General features: G+C 55.8%; 6 protein-coding genes across 6 annotated transcripts; 2 read left to right on the top strand and 4 right to left on the bottom strand.

The window, feature by feature from the left end:
* The first annotated feature begins 257 nt into the window (after positions 1 to 257).
* Positions 258 to 2,437, top strand: VOLCADRAFT_80519 (uncharacterized protein). Its single transcript, XM_002949201.1, has 4 exons — positions 258 to 655; positions 759 to 819; positions 903 to 995; positions 1,082 to 2,437. The coding sequence occupies exons 1-4, from the start codon at positions 510 to 512 to the stop codon at positions 1,325 to 1,327; spliced, it is 546 nt and encodes a 181-aa protein (XP_002949247.1). The 5' UTR covers positions 258 to 509; the 3' UTR covers positions 1,328 to 2,437.
* Positions 2,438 to 6,381: 3,944 nt separating this feature from the next.
* VOLCADRAFT_80513 (uncharacterized protein) lies at positions 6,382 to 9,529 on the bottom strand. Its single transcript, XM_002949070.1, has 7 exons — positions 9,377 to 9,529; positions 9,121 to 9,279; positions 8,928 to 9,050; positions 8,651 to 8,746; positions 6,982 to 8,122; positions 6,747 to 6,811; positions 6,382 to 6,496 (listed from the first exon to the last, which is right to left on the bottom strand). The coding sequence occupies exons 1-5, from the start codon at positions 9,455 to 9,457 to the stop codon at positions 7,925 to 7,927; spliced, it is 657 nt and encodes a 218-aa protein (XP_002949116.1). The 5' UTR covers positions 9,458 to 9,529; the 3' UTR covers positions 6,382 to 6,496; positions 6,747 to 6,811; positions 6,982 to 7,924.
* Positions 9,530 to 11,076: 1,547 nt separating this feature from the next.
* VOLCADRAFT_80507 (uncharacterized protein) lies at positions 11,077 to 13,375 on the bottom strand (the record flags this gene model as incomplete). The annotated part of the gene is made up of 7 exons (XM_002949069.1): positions 13,343 to 13,375; positions 13,130 to 13,278; positions 12,822 to 13,055; positions 12,624 to 12,753; positions 12,148 to 12,425; positions 11,396 to 11,638; positions 11,077 to 11,244 (listed from the first exon to the last, which is right to left on the bottom strand). The coding sequence occupies exons 2-7, from the start codon at positions 13,253 to 13,255 to the stop codon at positions 11,077 to 11,079; spliced, it is 1,179 nt and encodes a 392-aa protein (XP_002949115.1). The 5' UTR covers positions 13,256 to 13,278; positions 13,343 to 13,375.
* A 1,441-nt stretch (positions 13,376 to 14,816) lies between these two features.
* VOLCADRAFT_74070 (uncharacterized protein) lies at positions 14,817 to 15,768 on the bottom strand. Its single transcript, XM_002949068.1, has 3 exons — positions 15,512 to 15,768; positions 15,386 to 15,444; positions 14,817 to 15,281 (listed from the first exon to the last, which is right to left on the bottom strand). Exons 1-3 carry the CDS (start codon positions 15,545 to 15,547, stop codon positions 15,143 to 15,145), a joined length of 234 nt encoding a protein of 77 aa, XP_002949114.1. The 5' UTR covers positions 15,548 to 15,768; the 3' UTR covers positions 14,817 to 15,142.
* A 188-nt stretch (positions 15,769 to 15,956) lies between these two features.
* Positions 15,957 to 18,342, top strand: VOLCADRAFT_85327 (uncharacterized protein). The gene is made up of 4 exons (XM_002949200.1): positions 15,957 to 16,067; positions 16,411 to 16,503; positions 17,001 to 17,138; positions 17,703 to 18,342. Exons 1-4 carry the CDS (start codon positions 15,984 to 15,986, stop codon positions 17,796 to 17,798), a joined length of 411 nt encoding a protein of 136 aa, XP_002949246.1. The 5' UTR covers positions 15,957 to 15,983; the 3' UTR covers positions 17,799 to 18,342.
* Positions 18,343 to 19,904: 1,562 nt separating this feature from the next.
* Positions 19,905 to 26,892, bottom strand: VOLCADRAFT_89496 (uncharacterized protein; the record flags this gene model as incomplete). The annotated part of the gene is made up of 11 exons (XM_002949067.1): positions 19,905 to 20,463; positions 20,986 to 21,076; positions 21,402 to 21,428; positions 21,489 to 21,678; positions 22,389 to 22,684; positions 22,967 to 23,930; positions 24,344 to 24,466; positions 24,774 to 25,008; positions 25,896 to 26,017; positions 26,403 to 26,465; positions 26,818 to 26,892. 11 exons carry the CDS (start codon positions 26,890 to 26,892, stop codon positions 19,905 to 19,907), a joined length of 2,745 nt encoding a protein of 914 aa, XP_002949113.1.
* Positions 26,893 to 27,622: the final 730 nt, after the last annotated feature.

Raw genomic sequence — 27,622 nt, 5'->3', positions numbered from 1 at the left:
GTAGGATACTGAATGCACTTCACTTGCTAGCAATTGTTTGAGCGGTTTTATACGATGACGTAATGGCAGCAGCGGCATATCGCAGTCCCTTGTAACAATAATGCCACTTCTCTTAAGAGCTTGGTGCGTGGCGCAGAGAGCTATCGGGGTAATAAAATAACGCTCGAATTGAGCCTGATCTAAAGCGCGGCTGGAGGATGTACGGCACTCTGCGCAAGTTACGAACATTGTCAGTGCGGTGAAGCAGGTCCTGCAGATGCTTGCTAAGCGTCGGGGCTCATGATACTACATGATGAATGCCTTGGGGCGTTTTGTAAACGATTTGACTGGAACTTATGGGCCACCTTTTGTGCTGCCGATACATCCACTCCATGCCAGTGCAGCAGCTGACTTGCATTTGCTTGCACCGCGCAGAGTCTAGCACCGCACAGAGTCTTAGCGTTGCTCAGCAGGGCTACAGCATTGCTTATTTTAGCGGTTAGGTATTTTCCCTTGAGTATTCCAACAACATGAACGGTGTCCAGCCTTCAGGATTAAACGATTCCAGTATGCCCAGGCGCGAGGTTGGGCATCTTGCAGTGTGGTCAGTGACGAGCGCTAAGCCGGGAAATGGAGTCGAAATGCTACGGGACGGCAATGCAGAAACTTTCTGGCAGTAAGCATGGATTTGTTTTCTATTTATAAAACCTACGTATATATTCAGCTTATGGACATGTGACAGTGTCCGTGACCTATGTCCCTTCTTCCATTGGTCATAGATCAGACGGTCTTCAGCCGCACCTGATTAACATACAGTTCCAACGTAAAATGCCTTTGCTGGTATGTTCTAGCTCACAATCGGCCATCGGCCATAGGATTGCAGCCGAGGCTTTTCGAATGGATTTTGGGTGGCTTTTGCGTAGGAGCTGCACATGTACGTGGATTACAAACTTGATGAGAGCTACACGCCAAGTCGCGTATCTGTTCGCGCGGGCCACACGTATCAGGACCTCAAGGTAAGGTTTCACAACCAACCCCGTACACCCGCGTGCGACCTCTGTCACCTTAAAGCACAGCCTTGCGCGCCGTTGATCTGGCACAGGAAGTCCGCGTTGTGGATTTGGAGGAGCCATCGGGCTGGGTTATCATCCCCTTGACATCGGAAAGCTGGCCGCACGAGCCCCTTAAAGCCTTCCACCTTCAACTCGCTGTCCTCGCCAACCATCAAAACGGGCGAGACACGCACATTCGGCAGGTGAAGATCTGGAGCGCGCGGACCGATTCGAATAAAACCTTGCCCTGCAGTGCAACCACAACGCAAATGTCCATTTATTCGACAGTGCGATGAAGATGAAATTGTTGCTGTGGGTCCACAACCCGGGGCGCTTTCGACACCCGGCTGTCCGTGACTCCTAGCTTACGTCGGGTGGAAATTAGCAGCGAGGTAGCATTTGTGGGAGTATGCTGATCCAAGTCTTGTGCCATAAGTTTCGCCACACGACGCGTGGGGCACGGGGTGGTTTGAAAAGTGCCGCCGTCTCTCCCTTAGCGCAATAGGCCATTGCGAGTCAGGGCTGCTTTTCATATAAACACATACTTGCCGAGCGTCGTTCAGGGCCCGAACAATGCTGTAAACAATGCGCTCTCGGCGCGTGCCATGTGGTTAGGCGTGACTTAGTTAGGCCCTGTTGTGCTCTGTTCCATTGGACAATACCATCACCAGTGAATTGTGGTGATAGTTGAACGTCTAGCTAGAGATCCATTTTGGTTGTATGTATGTACAACGCATAGCCCTTGGCTGGTCCCAGGCACCAACGCAGTCTATCCGTTGCCAAGAGGGTAGGGGGCAGGGAGGGCAGTAGAAGGGTGGAGTGGGGTGGTACGGGGTATGTGGTATGTTGTTGTTATCGGACGGTTGTTTCCGCTTGGAAGGAGATGGTACTGGGGGGGGTAGCAGGTGTTTATCTTGGGAAAAGATAAACACTTGTCGTGTGCGGAGATTTGCTCGAGTTTCCCCACAGAGGCGTTAATGCTGTGTGGCGGTCCAGCCGGCAGGGGGCGTGCTGTGTGGAGGCCGAGGGGATCGTGTCCTATTGCTTGTGTTTGCTGTTGGGTGTCTGATGTTCGGTTTGTGTTCGCGGTGTCTTCTTCCTTGCCGGGCCTGTCTTGCACCGCCTCTCGTCTCTACTGGTGCGTGCCCCTTTCTTTCTTTGCTTTCGACTTTTGCCTTGGAATGTCCTGAGGTGTTACGATTTGCCGCTCTTTTTAAGTCCTCGGTGGTGCTCGCTGTTCGTGCATGTCTGGGCTCTGCGTTTCGTTCCTCACCTTGGGTGGGTGACGGTGGATCTTCCTCTTCCTCGGAAGAAATGTTGGATGCCCCTAGGGCACACCCCTAGGGCTCCGGAAGCGTGTATGTTTCATCCTTTACTAAATGAGCGATGTAAGTGATCGCCTTCTCCCTTCGCTCTTTGTAGCTCACCAACTACAGGCCTCGATGACATGGATGTTGCTCTGAGACCGTTGATCGCCTGCCGCATTGTTAAGCCACCTGGTTTGTTTGGTTTTTATTTTTTTGGCAAACTGCAACAGCTTTCTGTCACACATAACTTCAACATGCGACTCTTGGCTTTGTGCAAACGTGAGCAGATCCAGTTGGCGTTAGGTAGGGTGGGTAGGGCATCGCTGTTGGAGGGCTTCTTATAGGAGGTTACACAACTTCAACACAGGTACGTGAGTTATCTGATCGATGAGGCATTCGAAGCAGTGAACAGGATAACACGCCAAGGAGGTGTCTGAAGGCTCTAGCTAAGAAATACAAAACGTACGGCAACATGATTAAAGACTCCACTTACACCCTAGCTCCCGTTATGTTCGGAGAATGCGAAACTATTTCGCCAGCCGGCACACATATTCTTTGACAACCAATTTTCACTCTTTGTGACGGTACAACAGAACGAAGCCAGACAGGCTCTGTCAAACTCAGAAGTAGTCCTACACGGCGCAGGCCTATGAATTCCAGTCCACCCGTATTTTTTCTCCAACAGTTGACATGCAGGTTGCGAATATAATTTCTTGAAGTTGTATGCCCTGTGTAAGGGCTCAACACAATCGCCTAAACATCGGAGCAGCATTTCTATGAGCAATGTGTCCATTTTGCTGTTGTTTTGGGAAGCGCCGGGCAAATCGCCGCTCGGGGAGACCACAGGAGAGACAGTATGATGGAGTAAAGGCAAAGCAGGACGAACTTCAGTCGCCGCTGTCGTGTAACAGCTTTTGCTCAGGTGATGACAAGGAACCGTCGTTGCAATTGGTTGCGCAATTTCTGCCAGCTACCCTGAAAGACTGTTGGCAGAAGTCACATGCTTCGTGTATCTGTCCTGCCCCCTCCAGAATACTACGACGCGCAAGAAAATTTTTCTGCTGCTGATGGTGAGACAGCAGTACTGGGCTTTTGCTTGTCTAGACCGCAACAGAGCGTCCATCCTCGACCAGTGACTGTGCGCTTCGCCCTCGCAGGACTCAGTCCACAGTGCAGCACGAACGTCACGCCGCGAGCCTCTGTAAGCTACGATAAGCATCATGATCAGGTCCGTCAAGGAGGACGCACGTTGACCCAAGGGACATTAGTGCGCGGACCTGCAGCTATCGGCTTCTCGTAACTTTCAGCACGTCTCATACTGCTATGGATGCCATGTTTAAAAGAGCTTTTCGACTGGGGGGACTAGAATTCTAGCGGCATCTGTTTCTCACCGAACCCAAGCACGTGTGAGAAGGTTTTTAGTGTGGCTAAGGTGCCAGCGTGCGCTACCAGCAAATACTTTATCGAGTCCCGTATGGACCCGTTCTACTGCGGCAAGTGCCGGGAAACAAGAGCCATACGCGATGCGGAAGGAAGGAATGCATTGTGCAGGGTCATGCTGGGTTCCATCACATCATCTTCGCTTTGCGCACGTGTCGGCAGACAGGGCATATCAACATCAATTGAATTAGCTGTAAAGCGCCAATCATATCCACTTGATGCGGCGCGGCACGCATTGACACCTGCATTGGGACAGGATCCGACCGTGGATACCGGGGCCGTCTGTGGCGCGGGAGCTCGCCCATGTGACCCTGGGGGCCCAGCAGTCCCCATGGCCTCCATCAGCGTCGCCGTGGACGGGGAGCGCTTTGAAGATGGGCAGCTGGCAGGAACCAGCGAAACGTCAGAGGAGCCGTTTCAGGCCGGAGGCGGAGCGATGTCAAAGTTGGCCAGCTGCTTGAGCATTTTGGAAGCCATCCGCATGCCCGGATCCGCCAACACGCCAACCGCGGCGGGGGCTGCTGCTGCATCATCGGTCTTTGGCTCGGCACCTCAGCAGCTTTCAGGAGGAGGAACCGCGGATAGCGCCGGAAGCGGACGGCCAACATCGCGACGACTGGGGGGCAAACTGGAGCCTGGGAGTACTTTGCGGGTGGGTGGGGGGGTGGGAGCTGGACAACCCGGCCTTGGGATGGTGCAAACCTGTCGTAGGATGGGGCTGGTCTGCCGGCTTGCGTGAAGGGACATCCAGGATGCGGCCTGGGTGTGTTGCCAGGCCAGGGGGAGGCCTCCTGGCAACGCATCCACGGAGCGGAGTTGGAGGGAGTCGCAGAACGGGCACGTGACTAGAATGTGGTAGACGGAGCACGAACATGAAGACGGCGGGCAGGGGACTATGTCGGTCCGAGAGTCATGGCATGGTGGCCATCACTACCCGTGTGGCCATAAGGCCCTCCCATGCCACTGTGGACTCCTATGGGCCAATTGCAAACAGCGCTGCTGCCACCGCGTCCATCCACAGAGACGGGACATGTCCACCAGTGTGTTGGACGTCAGGGAGGCGTGGGACGAGTGCGCTGACGGCGGCGCTGAGGATAACGCGCCCAGCACCTCTGGACGGCCCTTCATGGTCCGCGGTGTGGATTACATGCGCACCAAGGTAAAGGTCCCCAGCTGCAGGGCGCTGTATCGGCTGCTGGCGGCCGACGTGATCAGCTCCGATACCAAGCTGACACACGTGGGCCGGCTGGCCAACATACAGCACATGCTGCGGCCGGCGGTGGACCCTCACTTGCCGCCGCTGCTCATCATAACCATCATGCTGCCCATGTACTCGGTGGGTTTGCCTTCATGGCCGTGATAAGCATGCGTGCGTGTTATTGGGCTTTGCGCGGGTCTTGGGGTCTGTAAGAGGGGCGGTCCTGGGTACCTGTTCCTGGGAGGTGGAAGTAGTCAGCAGACGGGGCCACTTTGTCGCTGCGACGAAGACATGGTGGTTTGGAAAAATGCCTGCAGCTCACGGGCCCTATACTTATGCGTGTCTAGGGCATATATACTCGGAATCTACGCGATATGGGTGTGCGGTGATGCTGTGGGTTAGGCTGTGTGTTCACATGGCTTAGCGAAGGACATCGCTAGTTGAGCTGTTATGCCAATCGATGGAAAGATAATTGCGAGGTTGGGAGCTAATAAAACGGCACAATGATTGCAAGAGCTTTAAGAGCACAACGTTTCTTTTTTTGGAAAGGGAATTCGTGTGATTCCAATGGAAACGAATTGGCGGATGCTTTTGGATTTTATTCAGGCTGGAGGGTTAAGAGGTTATGCAGTCGACAATTCTTCTTCTGGCGCCCTGAAGTAGCTGCCTGTACCTGGTTCTCATCACCCCTTACAGCCCACAATCTTCGGCGGCAACGACGGACCCAGTCAGAGCCTCGTGTACTACTTTGCGTTGCCACCGGACTTCAATCCGGCTGCATACAACAACCAGCCTGCGTTGGCGCTACTGCGGCGATTTACGACGAACGGCCGCGAGGCGGACGGCAGCCCCACACGTGACCGGTGAGGTGCTCCCGAGAGCCCCCTAATTAGGGCGGAGGAGCGTCATGCTGTGATGCATTTCAGGGTTATGGCTTCTCCGTTGCCCACGTCCCCTGGCATCCGCCGGCCATCATGTGCTCTTACTGGCCGCAGGCCTCGATCTAGAGCTTTGTGGGTATAGCCTGGGAAGTACAAATATTGAGGTTTGACGTGGATGTGTATTGGTAAAAGGAGAGCAGTAAAGGGCACCTGGGTGCAGCAAATTTCTCCGTTGGGCCTGTTTGCAAAGGTTTGCCGGGTTAGATGGCGGGCTGCTGGCAGGCAGGGGGACACCATGACCATGGTGTGGGCGACTCGGTGATCGGAGGCATAGATGGATCTCAGTCCTGATGCTGTATACCCTCCGCTCTTCCAGCATGACTGGTCCACCGATGTCACCGTATGGATGAAAGGCCGAACAAGCCCAGCGAGGAACTGACACTAAAAGTATTATCGCTGCTTTGCTGCTTCCGTACTATGTTCAGGTTCAAGCTAATTCCGCGCGTTGTCAACGTGGACGAGTGGGCGATGAAGGGGCCCCTGAGTCCCCCGGAGCACAAGCTGCTGTCAACCTACAACGACAAGCCGATCCTCACCCGTCCGCAACATTTTTTCTTCAACGGACCAGGCTATCTGGAGGTGCGTCTTATGTGTGCCGGGGGAATGAAGTCCCTTGAGTAAAGGTTAATGTGGCCATCCCGCACAGTTATCGGCAAAACTCATGGGCTTTTTAATAAATCGCCGCCGGGGCCTGGATACACTCTGTGATGCGTTTCATGAGGATTTTCCAAGACCTGTTCAAACCTCTTGCGACGCCGGTCATCCCCCCGGACTCTGATGATGATGGTTTATTGCGATGGCATCCCTATTGCGCCCACTTGTGCTGCAGGTGGACATTGATATCCACAATTACCAGTTCCTTGCCCGAAAAGCGTTCAGCGCTTATTTTAACAGGTAGGCCCGTCGAAGCTGCTTTAACGATGTAGTTAAAGCAGCTACTGATGTAGTTAAAGCAGTACGAGCTACGATGTAGTTAAAGCAGTTACCTGCCGTACACGCATAGCAACGCGTGCATCAGTGATATTCTACTGCACCAATATTGTAAGCTTGTTACCGCCCTCCAGGCTGAACGAAGTCATCTTCGAGAACGCTTTCGTTATTCAGGGCAACAGTTCGGAGGAGCTGCCGGAGCAGGTGCTGGCCGCTGTACGGATGTATCGGATAGACCTGACACGCAGCCGCCCTCTTCGTGACTTCGTCATGCCTGCGGCCCCGTGCGGCAGCATTGCACCTGGACAACCAGGCGTCGTAGACGCAAGCCACAAGTTATATGTGCAGCTGCCGCAGCCTAACACCGAAGCGATAAACGGACAGAGGGTGTGAGGCGGGGCTTCGCCCTGTACAGGTTGCAAGGCTCGGATGCTCGTTACTGGAGCACTGCATTTAGTAGTGCAGAAGAACGTGCTTCGTGACGTGCGATGATGACGGGGATGAGCAACGAGGTTGACATATCAACGCATGGTGCAGTATCCTGGACGCCTATTGCCGTGGTGTTTGTGCATGGTTCCGCGGTCAGAGATGTCCTTGGTGCATTTTCACAACTGCATTCCTTATTGGGTTTACAACTTAAAAGGCGGCCACCGTACTTGGTGCCAGTTTGTTGTGTGCAGGTTTCGGCGATAAACTCAACCTTGTTTGGCAGCGTACCACGTGATCACTCCACGGACTGATGCATCTCAGTTATGGACTTGCGAATCTTGGTCAACAACTGATGCCAAAGCCCAGGGTAAAGACAGATGAGCCACGTCACAGGAATGAAACTGTCCCAACTGTCAAAGATAAACAAAGTCGAAAGGACGTGAACTAGTTAATTCCATATCCGTTTACGCTCGCTTACTCACTCTTCCTTCAGCGTTCACTCGATTACTTAGAGCATGCACACGTAAGCTGGCCAATTACGGTTACGGCACACAAATGAAACCATGATGGTATTGATAATGGATGGTAACGCTCGCCACATCTTGAAAATCGATAGGATCGTGCACCGGCGAGACTCCCAACAAGATTTTACAGTTCCTCCTTGTCATCATCGCCTGCACCTTTCTCACTGCTCTTGGGCATGTAAACGCCCTCCGCTGCCATCCACTCTGTGTTTTTGTTTTTTTGCGGGATTCCCGCAACCTCAAACTGTCCGGCAATTGGGTTTCCGTATTTCGCATCGTGGGAGAACAAGTAGACGCCAGTGTCGACGTGCTTGAAACGAACCTGGACAATGCACGGAAAAAGGATGTGCACTTGGTTCCATTGCCCTGCTAGGACTGCATCATGCCCAGCATACACATATACATCGGAGGACAACTCCGCGTGAGAGCGTACAACTGTCCCACAGGTGCAAACAATCTCCCCCTATTAATACCAAACATAAGATATCGAACCATTCTATTGAACGGTGTCCCTTCAATAAAACCCACAATATGGAGCTATCATAAGTCTAACCAAGGACTCGGCTTATGCTGCCTTTTGCCTAGCCACAGAAGAAACTTTGAAATCCACTCCCATGAGTTGCCGCATTTCGCACAGAATGTCATGTCTCCTTATCAAGGACGGCAGATTGGCAATTTCTGTCTCTCCCCGTACGATTGCGAATCCCACGGAATATTATTCGACTACCCTTTGCAGTCGGCAGCCAAAAGTCGATCCTTCGTATATCCACGCGACGTGCTAATCTAACTCAACTCCCAACTCCAGCAACACCCTACTTTGTCACGAGCTGGCACTGACCCGCAACCTTACCTTGGTGTTCTGCTTCCAAATTTTACCCTTTCCATCCCACTCCAGAGTCCAGACGTCACCACCATCCGACTGCGTGTCGCTTCCGAAAGCACTGACCTGGAAGTGGGCAACCCAAGGCAGAGCACATAAAAAAAACTGTGATAGCACGGCGGAGAGCATCGTGCTGATGCCAGAATTGATGCGAAAATTCATAAAGCTATTTACCCCCCCCCAAGCTACTTGGGACAGTGAACCGCTTATTTGCAGGCTACAGAACGAAAAAAGGGAAGCTTCATACCTCCTGGCTGTTGCTCAATGGAGACTGGTACAAGTGGCTGTGCAACCATTTCCGAGTAGCGACGTGCAGCAACCGCATACGGGTGCCTTTCTTCATGGGTGCGCCGGGTGTACAGGGTTCGTCCTGCCAAGTAAACGTTTGTTGTGTGTTTTAGTACGCACGGATGGGCTTTGCCGAGGAAGAGGCAACTCACAGCAAGGCCTTGAACGAGCCAGAGGCTGTTTCCATCGTCTCCATCAGGATAACCAGTCACGGACTGCTGCTGACTCCCTCGGCTGTACGCGACTTGATGTGAGTGAAGCCGCGCCTTTGTGAGGACGTGCTGGAGCTTAAGTGTGCTACCGCAAGTTACCTGCGACACAATTTACAGTACCCAGATGCGCTAGTGAAGCCGCTGTTCGACCGATCTGGTTACCACATGACATTTGTGCGAGCTGCAAGATACTTACCACTAGATTTTCTGCGTGGGCATATACGCTGAGCCAGAGGAAAGCTAGGGCGACAACGGCGTGCTGTCTTCCACTGTCCATCTTGTCTTGTCGCTAGATTCTAGAAGCCGTCAATATTCTTGCAGTCGCATTTCACAGGGACATATTCGTGCTATACTAAACGTCTTTAAATGGTTTCCTGGCACTCAATTGTAACAAGTGAAGGACACCTCTTACCAACGGAAAATGTTTGTTTGTCGTATTGACGTTTGCCGTTCATCTTTCTCTTTTCGTGAACCTTTTGGCTCGTTTGGGCCGTGCAAGCTCGTCAAAGACATAAACTTCAGCTTTCAGGATATCACTTGGCATCGATTGCCCAATTACGCGCTGCAGGAATTAAAAAGCTTTGAACTGTGTTCCTGAATCCAGCCTCTCGCGAAGGCTCAAGGCGAAAAACGATGATAGCCACCCATTTTGCAACAAGCAACCAAAATAACAAAGGAGCAAAATTCCGCCCGGCAGAATGGCCGGACTGCTTACGTTACGAGCCTCCGCTGGTAGTTCGCACATGTCGCCAAACCTTCCAGCAGAGACGCAGTGTGGCTACACACATGAAGTGTCAGCCTCGAAAACCCAACCTCTGCCTGCTAACACCCTGTCCGCTCGGCCACCTTTCACACCCAATGTGCAAGCAGCATATGCACTAAACTACCGTTCACCCATAGCACAACATTTGTATCACAGAAGCTGTGTCAACAGAGATACGGCACATCATGGTGGTTGGCACACTCCACACACTTCCTCGTGACCTGCGCATTCTCCATAGAAGCCAACATTTGAAATTTGCTGACAGACGTAACCCCCATGGACAGTATGTCGTACTGACATAGTAGGGAAGTCACCCACACCTAAGTTAAGACCACGAGCAAGTCGAGGCAATTTACCGTCAGTCTGATGGCCCAGGGACCTGGGATGCCCATTACGGACGTCTGTACTAGGACGCATGAAAGGATTGGCGGCACCTTATTCCAAGGTATCCGCCACCCGCTGCCTTCCCAACGACAATTTACACGTGCGCACGAAAACACTCCACCATGCGCGACGCACATGCTCTCGAAAAATACGATGCAGGCCCAGGAACACAGCAACCCCTGGCAGTATTTTCGTACCAAGTAGGCAGCGAAGCCTACGTAAGCTTCAGACATTTCAACTTTCCGCTCTCAACTACAATGGCATACTTCACTTCAGGTAGGCAAAGCACACACTTAATACCTCCACCACCACCACCACCACCACCACTAGCTTCACACCAATAGGTTGCAGGCTTGCACTAGCAAACCAGTGACCACAGCTCCACCGCTCCCGAAGACGCTGCCGACCCCTCGGGCTGCTGCTGACGCTCAGGAAGTCCACCATACTGTACGGGACCATGCGCCGTGGACCACGTGGCGAGGAGCGCTCAGGACTGCATCATCTTCTCAAACTGCGAACGGAGAATATGCGGTGAAGGTATGATTTAGAGAGAAAGAGACACTCACTGGAACAATAGCCGCCCTGGTGGTGGAGCTACGGCCGTTGAACGTTCACTATCATCATGAGAGGTGTTGCGCTCTGTAAGACCTCTCACAGCATTTTTGGCAGAGGGTTTCAATGAGACTTGTTAGATGCAATTACGACAAGAGTCGTTCTTATGGAATTGACGGCCCAAATATGCGACCTAATTAAAACCCACATGACACTACACAACAGCAGACCCGTACCTCTGCGTAGTCGACACGCCCGTCGTTATTCTTGTCCACTTCGTTCACCATCTCTCGCGCCAACTCGATAGAGGAGCCGCGCGGCATGACCTTCACAAGGTCCTCTGCCGTAATGAACCCATCACCATCCTGCACGAGCATTGGTTCACAAAGCCACCGGTCAACAAGCCTATCAGCGCAGGGGGAGCTGCAACCGCGAGTGAATGGCGGCATGGAGGCCGCACCACACGTAGCTGCACGGGTAGATGGAACGACAGCCAAATAAACAGGGGGACTATACCTTGTCGAGCTCCTCAAAGGACTTGCGGACAGCCTCTTTGCGCCGTGCAACGCGATTCGAGTCCAGCATGGCCGCGATGAACTCCTCATAGTCGATTTGGCCGCTGCCGTCGATGTCCGATGCATGGAACAAGTCCTGCATCTCGCTTTCGTCGATGGCAGCGCCCACCTTTTCCAGCGCTTTGTGCAGGTCCTGGCTGTCGATTCGCCCGTCGTTGTTTGTGTCCATGGCCACGAAGAGCTCCTGGGGTTGGGGCAACATGGATACAAACGTATACATACTCGCTGGCTCCTCAGGTGACCCTTTCTGCACCCAAACGACTGTGCAGCATGCATGCGTGAATTGCGCCCCCTTTGTTCCCATCCCCTTTAGTTCAGCCCACCGCTCGGGCGCCAAAGCGGTACCCTGCACGCAGGTGATGGATGCCTGCACCTGCCCAATCACCCCGCTATGACCGCACCAAGACAAAACTGCTGCTTAGCATCCATCTAACGCTATTTTCACCAATCTCGATACACACAAAACTCTAGGACATGTTCAACGCATCGTCCTCCCAATTCGTGCGGGTTGTCCCAGTGCGGAAAAACCGCAGAAACAGATAGGCACATCCCCAGGAACTTAACTTCCGCTGTTGGAATGTGGTAGGATCTAGTGTTTGACAGAACAGCCGAACACATCTCTTCATGCACCACCCTCGTTCGCACGTCCTGCTTCATCCCTGTTATAGGCTTGTGCCGAATATGAAGACTCACCCTGAGCCGTTTGACATCGTTGTCCGTCAGCGTTCTGGCCAGAACCACAAGCGCAAGGCGCTTCATCCTGCTCATGCCAGCGAAAGCCCGCAGGCGTTTGACCATGTGAGCTCCCAAGGCCGCCGCCGGCGCCGTGGCTGCCACCTGGAACCAGCGGTGCTGCAAAAGCTGCTTGGCAGTGGCGCGCTTCGTGATGTCCATGACCAGCATCTGGGAAATCATGTCCTTCGCTGCTTCCGTTACAACCTCCCACTCCTTCCCGTCAAAAGAAAACTGCCCTGCAGGGCCGAAATGTGTGGAAGTCACCCTTAATCAGCCCCGCTTTACGGCCTGTGGCTTCACATTGTCCTGCGGCTAAGGTGCCAGCAGAATCGGGAACATATTATGATGAGCTCAACTCCGTGTAGTGGAGCAACAGACAAGAGTCCTGCGTGAGGCCCGAGCTGCCGCGCCAACCCTAAGTTCTGAAACCCTACCTGCTTGCACGCGCTGGAGGATTTTGGCATCCGTCTTGCCACCGAAAGGGGGGTAACCACATAGGAGGATGAACATAATTACGCCTGCGCTCCATATGTCGGCCGACTTATCGTAATCTTTTTTCAGGACCTGCATAGGGTAGACGGGGCCCCTCGTACCTTCGCAGGTATAATAAGCTCGAAGGGCAAGTCACGTACCTCGGGAGCCACGTAGTACGGCGTCCCAAACTTCTGGCTAAGACGTTGCCCATCAAGGCAGAAGTCGCTGGTGCCGAAGTCTATAACTTTGAGAACGGCGTGCGGCGTCTTGTCTGACAGCAGAATATTTTCCGGCTTTAGGTCTCTGTGGATAATGTTCTTGGAGTGTGCATATGCTATGAAGTCCAAGAGGCAGTGCATTTTCTCCGCGGCATCCTTTTCGCTGAAATGCCCCTGCAGTAACGCAACATACACAGCGTTACCTTACGGCAATTTAGGCACACAGCTGTTCCTCAGCCCCCGCTTACCTTCGCGATAATTTGGTCGAATAGCTCTCCGCCGCTGCACAGCTCCAAAATGAGATGATAGCTCTCCTTGTCCTCAAAAACCTCATACAGCTTAATGGTATTCGGATGGTCACACAGCAGCCGCATAATTGCGATTTCCTTAAGGATGCCTGTACATGTCGACAGTAATAATGAAACCCAATGTCTTGAGTGCACAAGTAAGCGCAATCGTACCTTCCCGCTGCTTAGCCGGATCCTCCACGTTTTTCTGCACTGTCTTGACTGCATACTTCTCATGCGTATCTTTGTGGGAGCAAATCATGACCTGTCGTGTAAGAAAGACGCAATCGGGTTAATAATCTTACACCGTCGCGCTATGCACAAGAAGAAGCGGTGGGCTTCTCAACGGGCCAACAGTAATCACCTTGGCAAACGCGCCGTGTCCCACTAGCTTGCTGACTTTATACTTGTCACTAAAGTCATGACCACGATTCTTGTCCAGCTCTTTCTTTGCGTCCTCCAGCGCCTGCTCTATAATGTCCATGGGCCCCGGCTCCTTGCGAGCTGCGGGCTTGCTTGCTTGGGATCCAGCCCCCGCCGCCGTTGGACCCGATGCATTATTGGGAGCTTCACCAACGCATGAGCAAAGGTTGCCCATTCTGCCTCTGCACCGCGGCGAGAGGAAGTGAACAAACCACCAACCAGCCTCCACCCAGCGGCCTTTCAGCAGAAACCTTGAGCTTCGCACCTGTCGTTTGCTTGCTAGAAGTGCTCCCAGTTATATTTAGAAGTGCACAGTCAAAGGCCCCGCTGCTGCTTTCCGCCAGCCAAAGGGCCTTGGTTGCAGCACGCTCTCCTGTTATGGTAAGTGCCTTAGGTACTGGGCGTAGTATCTACACGAAACTCCATCTGGCCAATGCGCCTTGCGCAAATGAAATAACAGGAGTGTAAAATCTTTAAGCCGTCACTACTATACGTACAGCCTTTCGTTACTGTAACATGCCGGCACAAAGAAATATGTCATGTCAAAAAACGTTAAAGGTTCCTTACTGACCTGGAGATGCAATACAAAGCAGTTGGGGCGTACGGCTCATGTCTTTTAACGGCAAGGGTTACTAGCAACTAATTACCATAAGCTACCTCAGTAACGAGTTATGCTATCACCACAATCACATCGCTGTGACTTGCTGGCATACCCGCACAGTCATACTAAGTACTCGCGGGCCACGCAAGGCAAAAGCCAACATTCTTTGCTGACTGGATCAGTGCAGGATATCAGTGTTGGATATACAACATCTAGCTGGGTTTGGACAGTGTTGCACTTGTACTGCACAAAACTTCCGCGTGGGTATATGTGATGTAGGGTCGTCGCCACCCTACTACGGCCGAAACGTCACATTTTGTATGCCGGGGCCACACGAGCTGCCGCGTTGGGTAACCGCAGTGCGGTTGTTGATTCCTTGGAGCGCAGCTGTACAGACCTACACACACAGGAGCAGACAGACTGGATACGATGATGGGGCCTTCCCTTACAAGTAGCCAAAGGGGCCCCCATGTGGCAAGTCCTGCAACCGTCCAGGTAACCACACGCCCAACCCAAACCCAACCAATCATGTCTTGCAACTCCTCGATGGCCTGACGACCACATCAGGAGGGACAAGTGGAGTATATTACCGCTGATGCGAGCCATGGTTCCCTCATCCAAACCCACGCAAGACAATCTCGAGGCTCTTTCACCCCCTTCTCCCCCGAACGTGAGTGCGGGACTTATAACTTGCAACGTTGGCTTGTGCCACCGACATGGCTCCGCAGCTCCCGCACCTCCCGGAGCTCCCGTGCACCCGTGACATGGGCATGCTAACTCACACGACATGTGTCGCCTCCACATCAGGTGTATAGCACGAACTGTCCAGGTACTCTTGTGGGAACGTCGACTGGCAAAAGAGGAAGATTCACAACCATAACCATAAGAATTGGAACAGCCACCACCCTGTCATGAATGTGGCCCTCATGCTCGTCAGAATTTACGTCTTGTTACTGCCCAGGCCTCTGCTGTGCTTGTGCTGATCGCTCCAAGGTATTATAATTCAGAAGCTTTTCAATCAAGTCCACGTGGGTCATAAGCATACGGCGGCAGCAATACCGGCTAAGCCCCAAGCCGTCTAGAGCCTCCCTGTGGCAGGTGCAAGCACGGGTAAGAGTTATCTATACGTGTGGGCACGCCAAGCCCCCACCAAGCCCCCAGCATGTACGGCATCTTCTCCAAGGGTAACTTACTGTTCACTGTATCCAGCTTGTAGCAAATCCAAGTACGTGTCCCACTTGTTGCCGATGACCTGGGTATCCGAAGCAAACAACACTCAGCCGCCAAGGTTTCCCACCAGCTGAGCAGGGATTTCACACCTTTCCACAGGTGAAGCAGCGAACGGGGATAATCATTTTGCTAGCTTTTAAGTGCCGCGAAGCTGCGGCGTGCCGCCAATTGCAGCACCTCCCAGCTCCTTGTTACAATACCGATATTTGTAAGCCTCAACCAAGTATGAAAGCAGAGGTATGACTAGTAGGGCTATATATTTGAAGGCAATTTTTTAGGTAAACGTCGTGTTCCGGCAGAGTACAATGTAGCCTGCTGCAATAGAGGTAAACTTGCAGAGTTCCTTCCAACGCTTGTCTTAAAATGACTTCTTTCCATCCTTGGGGTGATCTTCTTGCTTTCGGTTGGTTAGAGTCCCGTGCCGTATGTTTCTGCCGGACATGTCGAAAACGTTGCGCGATTGCTGACTCACAACCTGCATACGCCATATAGTATGTAGTAATTACCTTCCGACTGGGGCCCTTGTGCTTCATTAGCAGGAATACGCGGCGTCATAAGGAGATGTCAGCGCCAACACTGACCTTCGTCATTGTAGGTCAGGAAGATAACCCCATATATGAAGTGGATTTAGCAGGGCCTAAGGAGGTAAGCTTTCAAGGGGCTCTCCGACACTTGCGCGTAGACGGAAAAACTTGACCTCATACATTTTAGCAATAAGTCCTTTGTAAGGTTGCTGCTCTCTACTGCTGGGTACAGCCGGGGTCGGAGCCAGCCCTAGGGTCAAGGGGAAGCGAGTTCGTGCCGGTCGCACCGCCACCCCTTCATTGTGAAGGAGATGTTGCAGCGCTGCTGCTACCCATCACTGCGCTACATGTTTCAGTTCGCGAGAATTCACCTTGATGTAGCTATCGTGTGGCACCTTAGTGACTGCCAGCCCTCGGTTCCTCCTAAGCACTACATGTGTGTGCCGCCGTCTCCATGCCCACAGCAACAAACACAGTACCTTCACCAGTTCGTCCTCCACTCTTCACTAGACGCGGTGGATGAGCAAATGTGGATGAGCAAGGAGCCCCATCTTAAGGTCGTACGTGCCATGCCTTGAAGGGTTGGGGGTCTGTCGGTGACGGTTAAACTGAGCGCGCATCTTCTCGCGGCGTTGGGATGTCAGCACCTAACCCTCCGGATGGCCCCATCCTTGGCGCCCACAACAACCCTCTTGCTGTGATGAGCTACACATGGCTTTGCAAGGGAAGGACCCTACGGACTCGCCTCTGGTCAGAAACGATGAAGCTCCGTTATGGCATTGCGTTTGATCCGCAGGCTTCACGTGCGTTTTTTTTATTATGTACGTATTCCCGCGAAGTTGAACGTTATCCAGCATCTCAGTAATAGCGCTGACGTTGTCTTGGTGCTGGTGCGTTTGAATGCACAACAGCACGAGGTGTCTCCAACTGGGCTCTCCTCGCGCCACCCCTCCTGCATCCACCTTGGTACTACTGTTCCGTATGGATGGATGGATGGATGGATGGATGAAGAATAGGGCATTCGCAAATTGTATTTCGGTATGTATATATGCAGGTAGTGGACAGGTTCAACGGCCTCAGCGTGACAGCCTTCGTAACAGCCGGCAACACTCGCTTCCTGCTGCTGCATGACGGCCGCAGCGACGACTCCATTCGCGCCTTTTTTAACGAAGTGTACGAGCTGTACCTGCGGGTGCGTGTATAGGAGTGGAGACAGGGGTGAACATACCGGGCGGGGGAGTGTGTGACCCTTAAGGGCCGCCGACTGGGTGGCGCCTTGCACATCGCACACTGTATCCCCCGGACGCTGCTGCATCTGCCAGATCGGGCCGGAACTACCTACTGGGGGGGTGGACACCTCCGGGGGCCGTTGTAGGACTGTAGCAGGTGGGGAGCAGGAGGGGAGGGGGAGGGGAGCAGGAGGGGAGGGGAGGGGAGGGGAGCAGCATGCATCACGTTAGGAAGGGCAGGAGCCGCTGGAGCCTCCTCGGGGCCTCGGTACCAACGCACCAACAGCAGTGCGGATCCCTGCGCACCGCAAACTGCGTAAGGCAGCAGCAAAACGCATTTGCACTCAACATTGTAGACGTAGCAGCTTGGATTTTGAGGTGTGAGAGGCGCAAGCCCTGGCTAGACCTGCAGATAGTGACAGTCCTGCACGGGCCCTGGTAAAGGCAGCCCAGCAGCAGCAGCAGCAAGTCGCTGGGGGTTGTGACTCGGGTGTCAAACGTTCCCTCAACGCCTCTACGCTGTGCAGGTGTTGCTCAACCCCTTTCACACGCCTACCAGCCGCATCTCCAGCAGAGAATTCGACCGAAAAGTAAAGCTTCTCGCGAAGCGGCTGCTTGGGTGACATACTTAGGGGTACATACGTCTCAGACTGCGACACGCTCGTGCTGGCACCACCGTTGGCCAGACGCTGACGCTGAGATGCGTCGGGTGTGCGTTAAATGTTTGACGGGCGGAAATGCGTGCCCATGCATGCATGGGCATAACCGGGGGGGGTCTACGCATGCGCTTCCAGGGGCGTCAATGCATAGTGTGATGAGAGGAGAGTGAAGACATCGTGAACGTTTTTGCCAGTCGCTGGGTCGAGAGGTGCGTCGGGTTGTCGGTTTGCCGTGTGCACTCACACCACTGTGAGGCATCTGACCGGATTCCGGCAATCACGCCGGCGGCAACATGGCCGTTGGGGGCGCGGCATGGATGAGGGAGTGCCCGTGACCAATGAAATTGAGGTAGCGTGGTAGGTGGGACTGGTGTCGCCATTCGATGGACGGGGTTGTTTCGTCGCATCATTTTCAGGTTGGGTTACAGATTCCAGGAGCTTAACCGTTGAGTGCAGCATCTCACGCTCGCACAGGAGCCCTGCACAAATGGAATGTACGATACCGGGGTATGTGCGTGTTACAACCCGCTGCGTGCAAAAACGCAAGGCGCGGTACCACAAGGCCTTTACGAACCTAAAAGGAATGCCGGTACGTCTATGATCGGTAGATCCAGTAGATCTTAGAGGGTATGTCTAGTAGGAATGCCGGTACGTCTATGATCGGTAGATCCATCACCGTCTACAGGTTCCTGCCGGCCAACGACGGCTAATTTGCCGTGGCATGTCACTCTCCCCTGCTCCTGTGCCATCCATCCCGAACTTAGACCTTGCGGCCCGCTCTGGGTTTTGCGGTCCGCATTGAAAGACGTGTTCCCGCTAACATCAAAGCTCGAATCGTATCCCGTGATGATGAACTGCGGCCAATCACATGGTGGAAGTTCGCGAGTGGTGGGGCTGCATAAAGTCCGGCTCCGCTGTTACCAATGCGAAAGGGAGCACCGACGGCTCGGGAGGGTGTGACGGGGTGAGGGGGAAACGCAGCCAACAGATGGGGACATAGACATTCATCTCTCACGCGTCAACCCCCGCTGGTGGTGGTCTCCAGCTGCACGTCCTGCACCGCTGCTTCATCCGGGAGCAGCCCTCCGCCGCTCTGGTCGCTGCCCCAACAGCCAGCTTGCTTCAAGGACCAGCTACTTCACCGCTTTCTTGGGTCGTACAACCGCAAGTTTGCAACCCTAGTGCGTCATCAGTCTATGACGCCAGAAAAGCGTGTGCGAGAAAGTTGTCGTCAATTGTAACCCATTGGATCGGTACGGGTGGTGCTGTGAGGTAAATGAGGGTTCTGGCGGAGGATATGAGAGGCGGGCCGTGAGCCTCTGGGCATGACCCCGGCATAGGCGCCTCGCTACGAGTGTGGGCACAGCCCCGCTGCCCCGGGTGCGCTGTGTACCAAGGTTCGTTGCCCCGCTGTGAGAGCCTGGGTACTCAAGGTTGTGGGAAAATTTAAGGCGGCCCTGCCTCCGGAATCACTCCTCTCATTTTGTCATCCCCGGCGGCTATTTCCCCAGGAAGACGAATCACAGAAAAGATCGCATCGGGGAGCTCTTCGCTTATACAGGTACAAGGCCGTACAGGGCACGTCGGAAATAAAGCCCTACAGCAGTCCAATACAACACCTACCTGTGTGGGTAACCCCCCTGATAACGGTTCCTACACCTATCTATCCGGAGAGACTGCTAAAGGAGAGAGCATCCTATGCAAGCGCGCAGGGACAACAAGTTTCCAGTGTGTGCACAGACATCTCTTCCTGCTACTGACGCAGCTTAGCATGTGTGTGCTAGTTGTTCAGCACAAAGTACGGCCAGCACGATCCTATGTTTCTATAATAATAAAACCGATGCATCGTCACGCCAAGCCTTGGAAATGGTGTCTATATACACACACCGTGAAGTCTTGTACGGGGTCATGTCGTACGGAGCAACCACCTCTCCGGAGTTAGATACGCTGCCCTAAATAAGTAAGTGCTCGCTCTAAGGATCCACCAGGTCGCCACTAGACCCCCCTGCTCCGCGCCAACCCCACCCTCCCAAGCTCACAGCCCAAGCCACGTTCGTGCGCACACCCCACCTATATCCTAAAATTAATGTTCAGTGTGCTCTGTTGAAAGACGCCAAACACCGCCATTGCGAAAGGAACATCGGGATGGATCAAGTGAGTCACGTTGCGCGTGAGGCGCCTGTCGCGTACCACCATGGCTTCGTACGGCCCCGGATCCAACCGAAACATGGCGCGATCTGGACGGTTCCGGAGCCGGAAAAACACGGGCTGCTCCAGGCATGACCGTGTACGAATGTACGGCGAAACCACGCGTTCATCGTAGTTGAAAAGCAAGGTATCCAGATAAGGGCTGCTGCTGAGGGTGTAGCTGCCGCTGACGGGAGGGAGCAGCTGCATGAGCTTGCCTGCGCAGTTTGCCCGCTCCGCAACGGCTGAGGCAGCACTGCTGGGGGCGACTGGCAGCACGCCGAGCGCTGCGGCCTCCACACCGCCGATACCGCCGCCGATGGCGAGTCCCGAAGCCCTTGCGCCAGCGGAGGTGCCGCCGGGGCCGCCACTACCACCGCCGCCGCCAGCACCAACTCGCAGCTTGTTGCGCGCCGCCGTCACAACATTATCGTACACATATCTGCACGGACACACAACGGTTAATGCCGGAGGAGGTTATACATTTTACCCTGTTGCCACTTGCCTCCCTGAGCAGGGTCAGCCGCCGTCGTTTAGTGTTCGTTCCTAATGGCCTTCAGTCTCTGCCGTGGCGGCTAAGGAGGATGGGAATCAGCCATAAGCTTTACGCGGTAATTCTTGAAGCCTTTCCTACCTTCCGCCTGCAGCAGCATGCGGCGCAGTGAGTCCGGCGAGTCCCTCCGATTTAGAGGGCTCCCCTAACTCGGGCCCCCCCCCCTTTTACACACAAAATGCCGAGGTTTTCGACACTGCCGATGCCGACTAATAGTAGTGGCAGCCCATGTTGGCTCTCTCCGTCGTCCGTCGTCTATCGCCTCTCTGCCGTTCGCAGCTCCCCTCGTCCCCTTTCTCCTATCGGCCACTCCAGGGCCCCGTCCCGATAGCCGCGTGTTCCGTCCTTTCTGTGTCCTTACAATCCCCCCTCCCCCCCCACACACACATACACACACAGTCCGCATCCCACCTGTCCCAAAGAGGCAACGACTCCGCCCAGGGCTCCACCGCGCCTGACGTGGCTTCCCGCATGTACGACTCGATCAGCTCGTCCCCGGGACCTGCAATCAGTCCACGTGGCCAGGCAACCCGTCAGCCAGGCGGCAGTACAGCAACAGGCTCTACCGCCCGCGACCCTACCAGGGGGATGCAGACGGATCGACTTTTAATCCCTTCAGTTGACACGCCTGGGGCCCACAGCCCGGTACCTCCCGCCACCTCGTTACTCTACCCCCCCTTCCTAACCCCTTTACATGTCCCATACTCGTACTCTATACCCTTCTGATGTTTTTGACCTTGCTCTTCAACTCCCTTACCCGCGCAATCTCCCTCGCCCGTCGCCACTCGCGTCCGCAAACCCGTTAGTAAGCCCTCCCGTTCCCCCACCTGCCCCTTCCCTGACGGGCCCCAGCCCTACCCCCCGGGGGGGAAGGAGGTGGAGGTGGAGGTGGAGGTGGCGGGGGAAGAACTCACTGGCTTCGAAGCTGACCACTCGGGCGGCCTGCAGGTCGAACAGCAGAAAGTACTGCGAGGGCGGCAGACCAGGTCCGCCACCGGGGGGAGCGGAGGCCAGGGAGCCGGCGCCAAAGGCCGACAACCCTAAGTCAGCGCTGACGGGTTTGCGCATGTCGATGAGCAGTCGACTACGGTCCAGAATGTAGACCTGAAGTTCAGGTGTGCGAAGGGGCGGAGAAGCCGAGTGCCAGAGGGGGAGCGAGAGGGGTCCAGACAGAGGGGACACGGGACTGGAGATGGGGAAATCAGAACTGCAGAGGCAGAAGAAAAGAACTCCGTACAACTCCCCGTCAACCGTCACATGACTCATTAGGGGTTGGGGGGAAGTAGGGTGATTGCGGGAAGGGGCCCTATGGTGCAAAACGCTGTGATGCTAGCAAGGATAAATCCGGACCGCACTGTCCTGTTCTGTCCTGGAAAGGGTGCTGGGGGGGCTGGGGGAGCTAGCCCCCCTCGCCTGCTATGGTGCGCGTTCCGTGTTGCGCGGTATCGCAACCCCGCGTCACCCCCCCTGTTGTTGCCGGCCCGACCGCCTGCCTGCATGTCTCATACTCCACTTCCACAACCCCACCAGCTTATCGTGCCTCTGCGCCTTCAAGATACACGGAGGCGTCACCGCAAGCCGGCCGTACACCCGCGCTACTCCAAGGAGGGAACCCCTCCCTCTCCCCTCTCCCTCCTCTCCTCCCCTTCCCTTTGACCTGTGTTGTGCTTTCAACGTCATCGACAGTTCGGCCCCCTGCTTCCTCTTGCATAGCCATGCTGATTTCACCACCCGTTCCCGGCCCGGCTTCAATCAACCTTCAACCCCCCATTCAGTTTTAACCCCCCCGTCGACCCTACCCTACCCCACCCCACCTTGCGCATGAGCAACGAGCGGTACGTGTCCAGCTGCCTAAACAGCGTCAGAGCCTCCCGCTGCTGCCGCCGAGGATTGTTAGGGTGCGCCCGCAGGCAGTTGAGGTACAGGTGCGCCAGCAACCGCTGCTTGATGCCCGTGATGCAGCCGCCACTGCCGCCCCAAGCTACTCCGCCGACACCGCCGGCTGCCGCCCCGCCGGCAGCAGGTGCGGATCTGCCGTCCGGCGGCAGCAGCAATGCGGCCCTGCCTTGACCCACATTGGGGACCAGGTGCGCATGCGGGGGCTGAGGCGCTGCAGGATGGCGCTGGGCGGCAGGCGGAGCCCCCTGCTGCTGCTGCTGTTGCTGCTGTTGTCGTTGGTGGTTGTGATGGTAATGATGGGGCGGGTAGTTGTTTCCGTTGGTGCGGGGAGGCGGAACGTGTACCTGCTGCTGCTGCTGCTGCAGAGCATCCCCCGTCCTGAACCGTTGTTGTTGTTGTTGTTGTTGTTGGTGGTGGTGGTGGTGGTGGTGGTGGTGGTGTTGGTGGTGGTGGTGGTGGCGGAGGTTATGCGCCAGGGTGCTCGGCGGCATACCGGCTAGCACCCCGCCCGCCTCCCCGCCGGTCACCCGGTCGCCTACACCGAACTGCAGCCCCGCACCGGGCTCCCTGCCCTGCACCCCGCGCCGAGCGGAGGGCGGATGACCGGGGCCACCCTGCGCCGCAAGCTGGTCATACTGCTGCTGCCGCGCTTGGCGCCGTACAGCCGCTTGGTGCACCGCCGCTGCTGCCAAATCCGCGGCCGCCACCGCGCGGCCCAACCTGCCGCCGTTGCCGGCACCGGGGCGGCCAGCGGCGGCGGTTGACGCCCTGCCTGGGTCCACATCCACCCTATGGGTTGGGTAAAGCACCGCGGCAGGAGGGGGCACTAGCCCCGCTGGGGGCCCGCCGCTGCTACCCAGTCCACTGCCGCCGCCCAGTCCACCCGGGGCAGAGTCGGCGGCGGCGGCGGCGGCGGCGACATCTGCAGTCAGCACCACAGAACCTCCGCCAGGCGGTCCGCCACCCGGGTGCGCCTCTCCAGCCGGCCCACCGGTCTCCGCCTCCTGCAGCCGCCGGGTGTTCGTGGCTGCGCCCAGACCGCTGTAACGAGGGTGCAGTGGCGGCATGGGGCCCAGGGGCCATTCTGGGGCTCCCTCCGCTGACGGTAGCCTTGCGCCGCTATGCCTAACCGCGGCCGGTGCCCCCCCCGCTGCAGGAGCTGCTGTTGTGTGCTGCACCGCCCCCGTGGAGGCGACGCCGCCGCCTGTATCCGGCGCGCGGATCAAGTCACCGTTGTGGCTGCGACGCAGCGGCGGCGCTGCATGGGGAACAGAGGCGGGCTCCTGACGCGCCCGCTGCTCCGTCCTCCGTGCCCGCATCCACCTCTCCTCCGCCTCCTGTGCCGTACGTAGCACCAGCTCATCATCCTCCGCCACATAAGGCCCTAGACTGCGCACCGGCACCACCTCCTCCCCTCCCCGGAGCACCTGAAGTAGGTGAATCACCTGGCTCCGGAACTGCACACGAGCGTACATGGGGGGTTTATGCGGGGTGCGGAGTAAAGCCGCGGGGTAATGGGTCCGTGTGTGAACTGCAGAGGTGAGCAGCAAGGAGGGGGAGGAGAGAACCTCGCGGCGCCAAACTGAATGAGCCATGAAGGCGGCAGCAGACAGGCAAACATGCGAGCCCCCCCTCCCCCAACACACGGGGACGGCACCCGGCCCCCTTCGGGGCCGGCAGGCAGGGCCCCCTTCGGGCCCTCTCTCCTCCCAGGCCGCCTCTCCTCTCCACCTCACTCCCCTCCACCTTCCTACCTCCCTCCACCTCCCTCCTCTCCCCCTCCCTCCACCTCCCTCCCATCACCTCCCTCATCTCCACCTCCCTCCACCTCCCTCCACCTCCCTCACACAACCTCCCTCCCCCTCCCTACCGCCAGCACCGCAATGAGGTCCTCGTGCACGCAGATCCCCACACTGCTGGATCTGCCACTCAGGTCCACGAGCTCGGACTCCAGCCGGCTGCCGCCCACCCGCACGCCGTCAGACAGCCGGACCTGCGGACCACACCCCGGGGGGTGGAGAGGGAAGGGCCGGGGTAGGCCGGGCCAGGGGGAGGAAGGGTGGGGAGAGAGGGGCAGGGGGGACCGCGTCCAACCATGTAGTCGATACACCCCACCCGCCATGAAGCTCTCCATCCCCCCATTCCTCACTTCCCTCTACTCCGCCTTTGCATGGCCGCATTACAACTTGGCGGAGGTCCTCGTTCCAACCGGGTCGACCGAGACGGAGCCCCCCTTTCGCTCCTACCCCACCTCTACCCCTACCCCCCCTCCACCCTGCTACCCCACCTCCCAGCCCCACCAGGTGCAACGTGATGGTCTCCGCGAAGGGCAGCGAATACAGCGGGTCAGAGGGGTCCCCCGCAGAGGCGCCGCCCGGGCCCCCACCCCCACCCGCAGCTGCTGGAGGCGGCGGCATGATGGGCGAGTGGGAGGCCAGCAGCAGCAAACTGCCCCCCACCATGAACATCACCACATCGCGAGCCAGCACCTCGCCAGCGGGCGCCAGCGGCACCCGGTACAGCGGGGAGAAGAAGCTGCGGGAGGAACGTGTGCACTGCCGCGTGTAGGTGTGTGTACGTGTGTGTATAGGTGTGTGTATAGGTGTTGCCAGGCACGGGGCACGTGTGATGCAGGGGGGACTTCCCGAGGAGGGTACATCGCAACCGGAACCGAACAGACCACGTAAGACGAGCATGCGGCGCCGCTGGGTCTGTAACAGCACGAGTTCACTTCCCTCCCCCTCCCCCTCCTTCCTCTCCTCCCCCGCCTCGTGGAATTGTGTTCCGCTCTGCCCCGCTACCACATCGCCCTATGCGTCTACTGATGGCTAGGTCACTGGCTTTCTTCGTCGCTCTGTATGGGAATCTGGCCGGTTGGGTCCCTTTGCTCTCAGCCCACTCTTAGCTGGTACATGCCCCGCCCTTCCCCCCACCTTATCCAACCACCCACTCGAACTCCCAGTTGAATAATCTGCAAGCACAATACCCAGCTCCACATCCACCCCATCTCACCCCAAGTAATTCAGTTGCACGCTCGCAGGCCCACTCGTACAATTACCCGGTCCCGCACTCATGCACTCCCTTGCTCCCTCCCTCGCTCACCTGCTCGCTCGCTCACTCACTCACTCACACCCGCACTCGCTCACTCACTCACTCACTCACTCCCCACTCACTCACTCACTAGCTCACTCGCTCACTCACTCGCTCATTCCCCACTCACTCACTCGCTCACTCACTCGCTCATTCCCCACTCACTCACTCACCCGCTCACTCACTCGCTCATTCCCCACTCACTCACTCGCTCATTCCCCACTCACTCACTCGCTCACTCACTCGCTCATTCCCCACTCACTCACTCACCCGCTCACTCACTCGCTCATTCCCCACTCACTCACTCGCTCATTCCCCACTCGCTCACTCACCAGCTAAAAGCCCCCAGCCGCGCAGTAAGTTCCGCCGCACTCAGCTCCTGCTGCTTCCAGCTGATCCGCGGGCCAGTGAAGCGGTAAACCACCAGCTGAGTGAAGCCAGCGGCCATGCACACCTGGAGGCGCGAGATATGGCGTATTAATGAGGTGAGGGTCGGGTAGGGTGGGCAATGACGAGGCTGAAAATAGGGAGATGCCTGCCTCTTTCTCTGAAGCTGTTGCTGGGCAGGGCAGCTGTAGCTGTAGCTAGTTCCGGAGCTTCCTGGGAAAGGTGCGCTTCGTCCTGATGTTGTAAAACCAGGCTTCTGAGCTTGTCGTGTAATTTTGCCCATTGGTTGCGACTTTGAGAGTCCGTGTGCGGAGCTGCTAAGCTAAGGTCCTCGGACCAAGATTTGGGTTGGGTCGTTGGTTGTGATTGTGGTGGCCAATACGTGGCAGATACGTACGGCAGATACACGAATCGACCAGGACGCGATACCGCTTTCCCTAACGACGACTTACGAGGTACTGGCCACAGGGGGAGAAGCGGCATATATGGGCGTCAGGTACCTCCAGTTGTTGAACCTGTAATGCGGGCAGGGCGACCAAGGTGGTACTCAACGGTGACGCACGTCCCCGCGAAGTCGCAGTACTGGTATGACGCGATATAGCCCAGGACATTGACATCACACTTCAGGTAAGAGTTACCTTGCTGCTGGGGCAGATTGATTGGTAGAGCTTCCTGCAGCGGCCCGTCTGCGGAACAAAATTGTGGTTGTCAGAGTAGCGACGAACGCCAGCCGCAAAATCAGCAACAAACTTCCTGAGTCAAGCTTCGGCGCAAACATAGATAGGACACCGCCGTGGTGGATTTCCCAGGGCGCCCGGAGAAGTTTTGCTCCCCCGTCGCATCTCGGACGGAATCCCCTCAACTCACAGCGGTGCCCGGGCGGCGCCCACCAAGCTCCCTTTCCATAAGGGCTTTACAGACATTGATATTGGAGTTGTACATAAGTGCACAGCGTTCCCATAGGAGCTCTGGCCTTAACAAGCCTCAAGCATCCTACAATTATTTGTACTTTTAAAAAGCGAATACCCAGGGCATTACTGGGAACAAAACTTACACTCGCGATAACTCCAATCAAGGACAATAGCTTACAGCCAGATAGATTGTCGGCCGTTAGTGCCGTACGTTCAGGTTATTAATTTTTTATTGGGATATACACTGATATGTGTCATCGATAATGCGTTGACTTCTGTACCGTACGAGAATGACTTTCGTTTAATGGCGACAGCAAAACTAACCTGGCTCGCGAGCAGGGCGCTCTGGCTGTCAAGAGCTCGCCAAATTTTCACTCCAGATTCGACAATGACTTGCCGCACAGCCACAGTGCTCTAGGCCCTGTGTGTGTGTCAAGGGACGTGCACTCCCGCAGTAGTTGTTACAATTCACACCGACGAAACTGGCAGTAACACTGCTAATGCAAGCGCACGGGGTCGCACTGCGGTACACGTCCATGGTAATAAGTCGCTTATCTTAATTACAGTTGGATTATGGCACGCTCGCGTATGCCGGCATTATGCCAGCTCCCTTTCGGTTTGAGATGCACAGCAGTGCCGAGACAAAGGATAACAGAGACATCCCAACTGCTGGGACCAGAGCGTTCTGGCTGGGACATTCTTTCAATGCATTTAAAAGACAAGAAAGCCTAACCTGCACAAACCATCTCCTGCCTTCAACG

Source organism: Volvox carteri (assembly GCF_000143455.1).
Source record: "Volvox carteri f. nagariensis unplaced genomic scaffold VOLCAscaffold_13, whole genome shotgun sequence".
NCBI classification, from domain to species: Eukaryota; Viridiplantae; Chlorophyta; class Chlorophyceae; order Chlamydomonadales; family Volvocaceae; genus Volvox; species Volvox carteri.
This window is presented reverse-complemented; position numbering and strand designations above follow the sequence as displayed.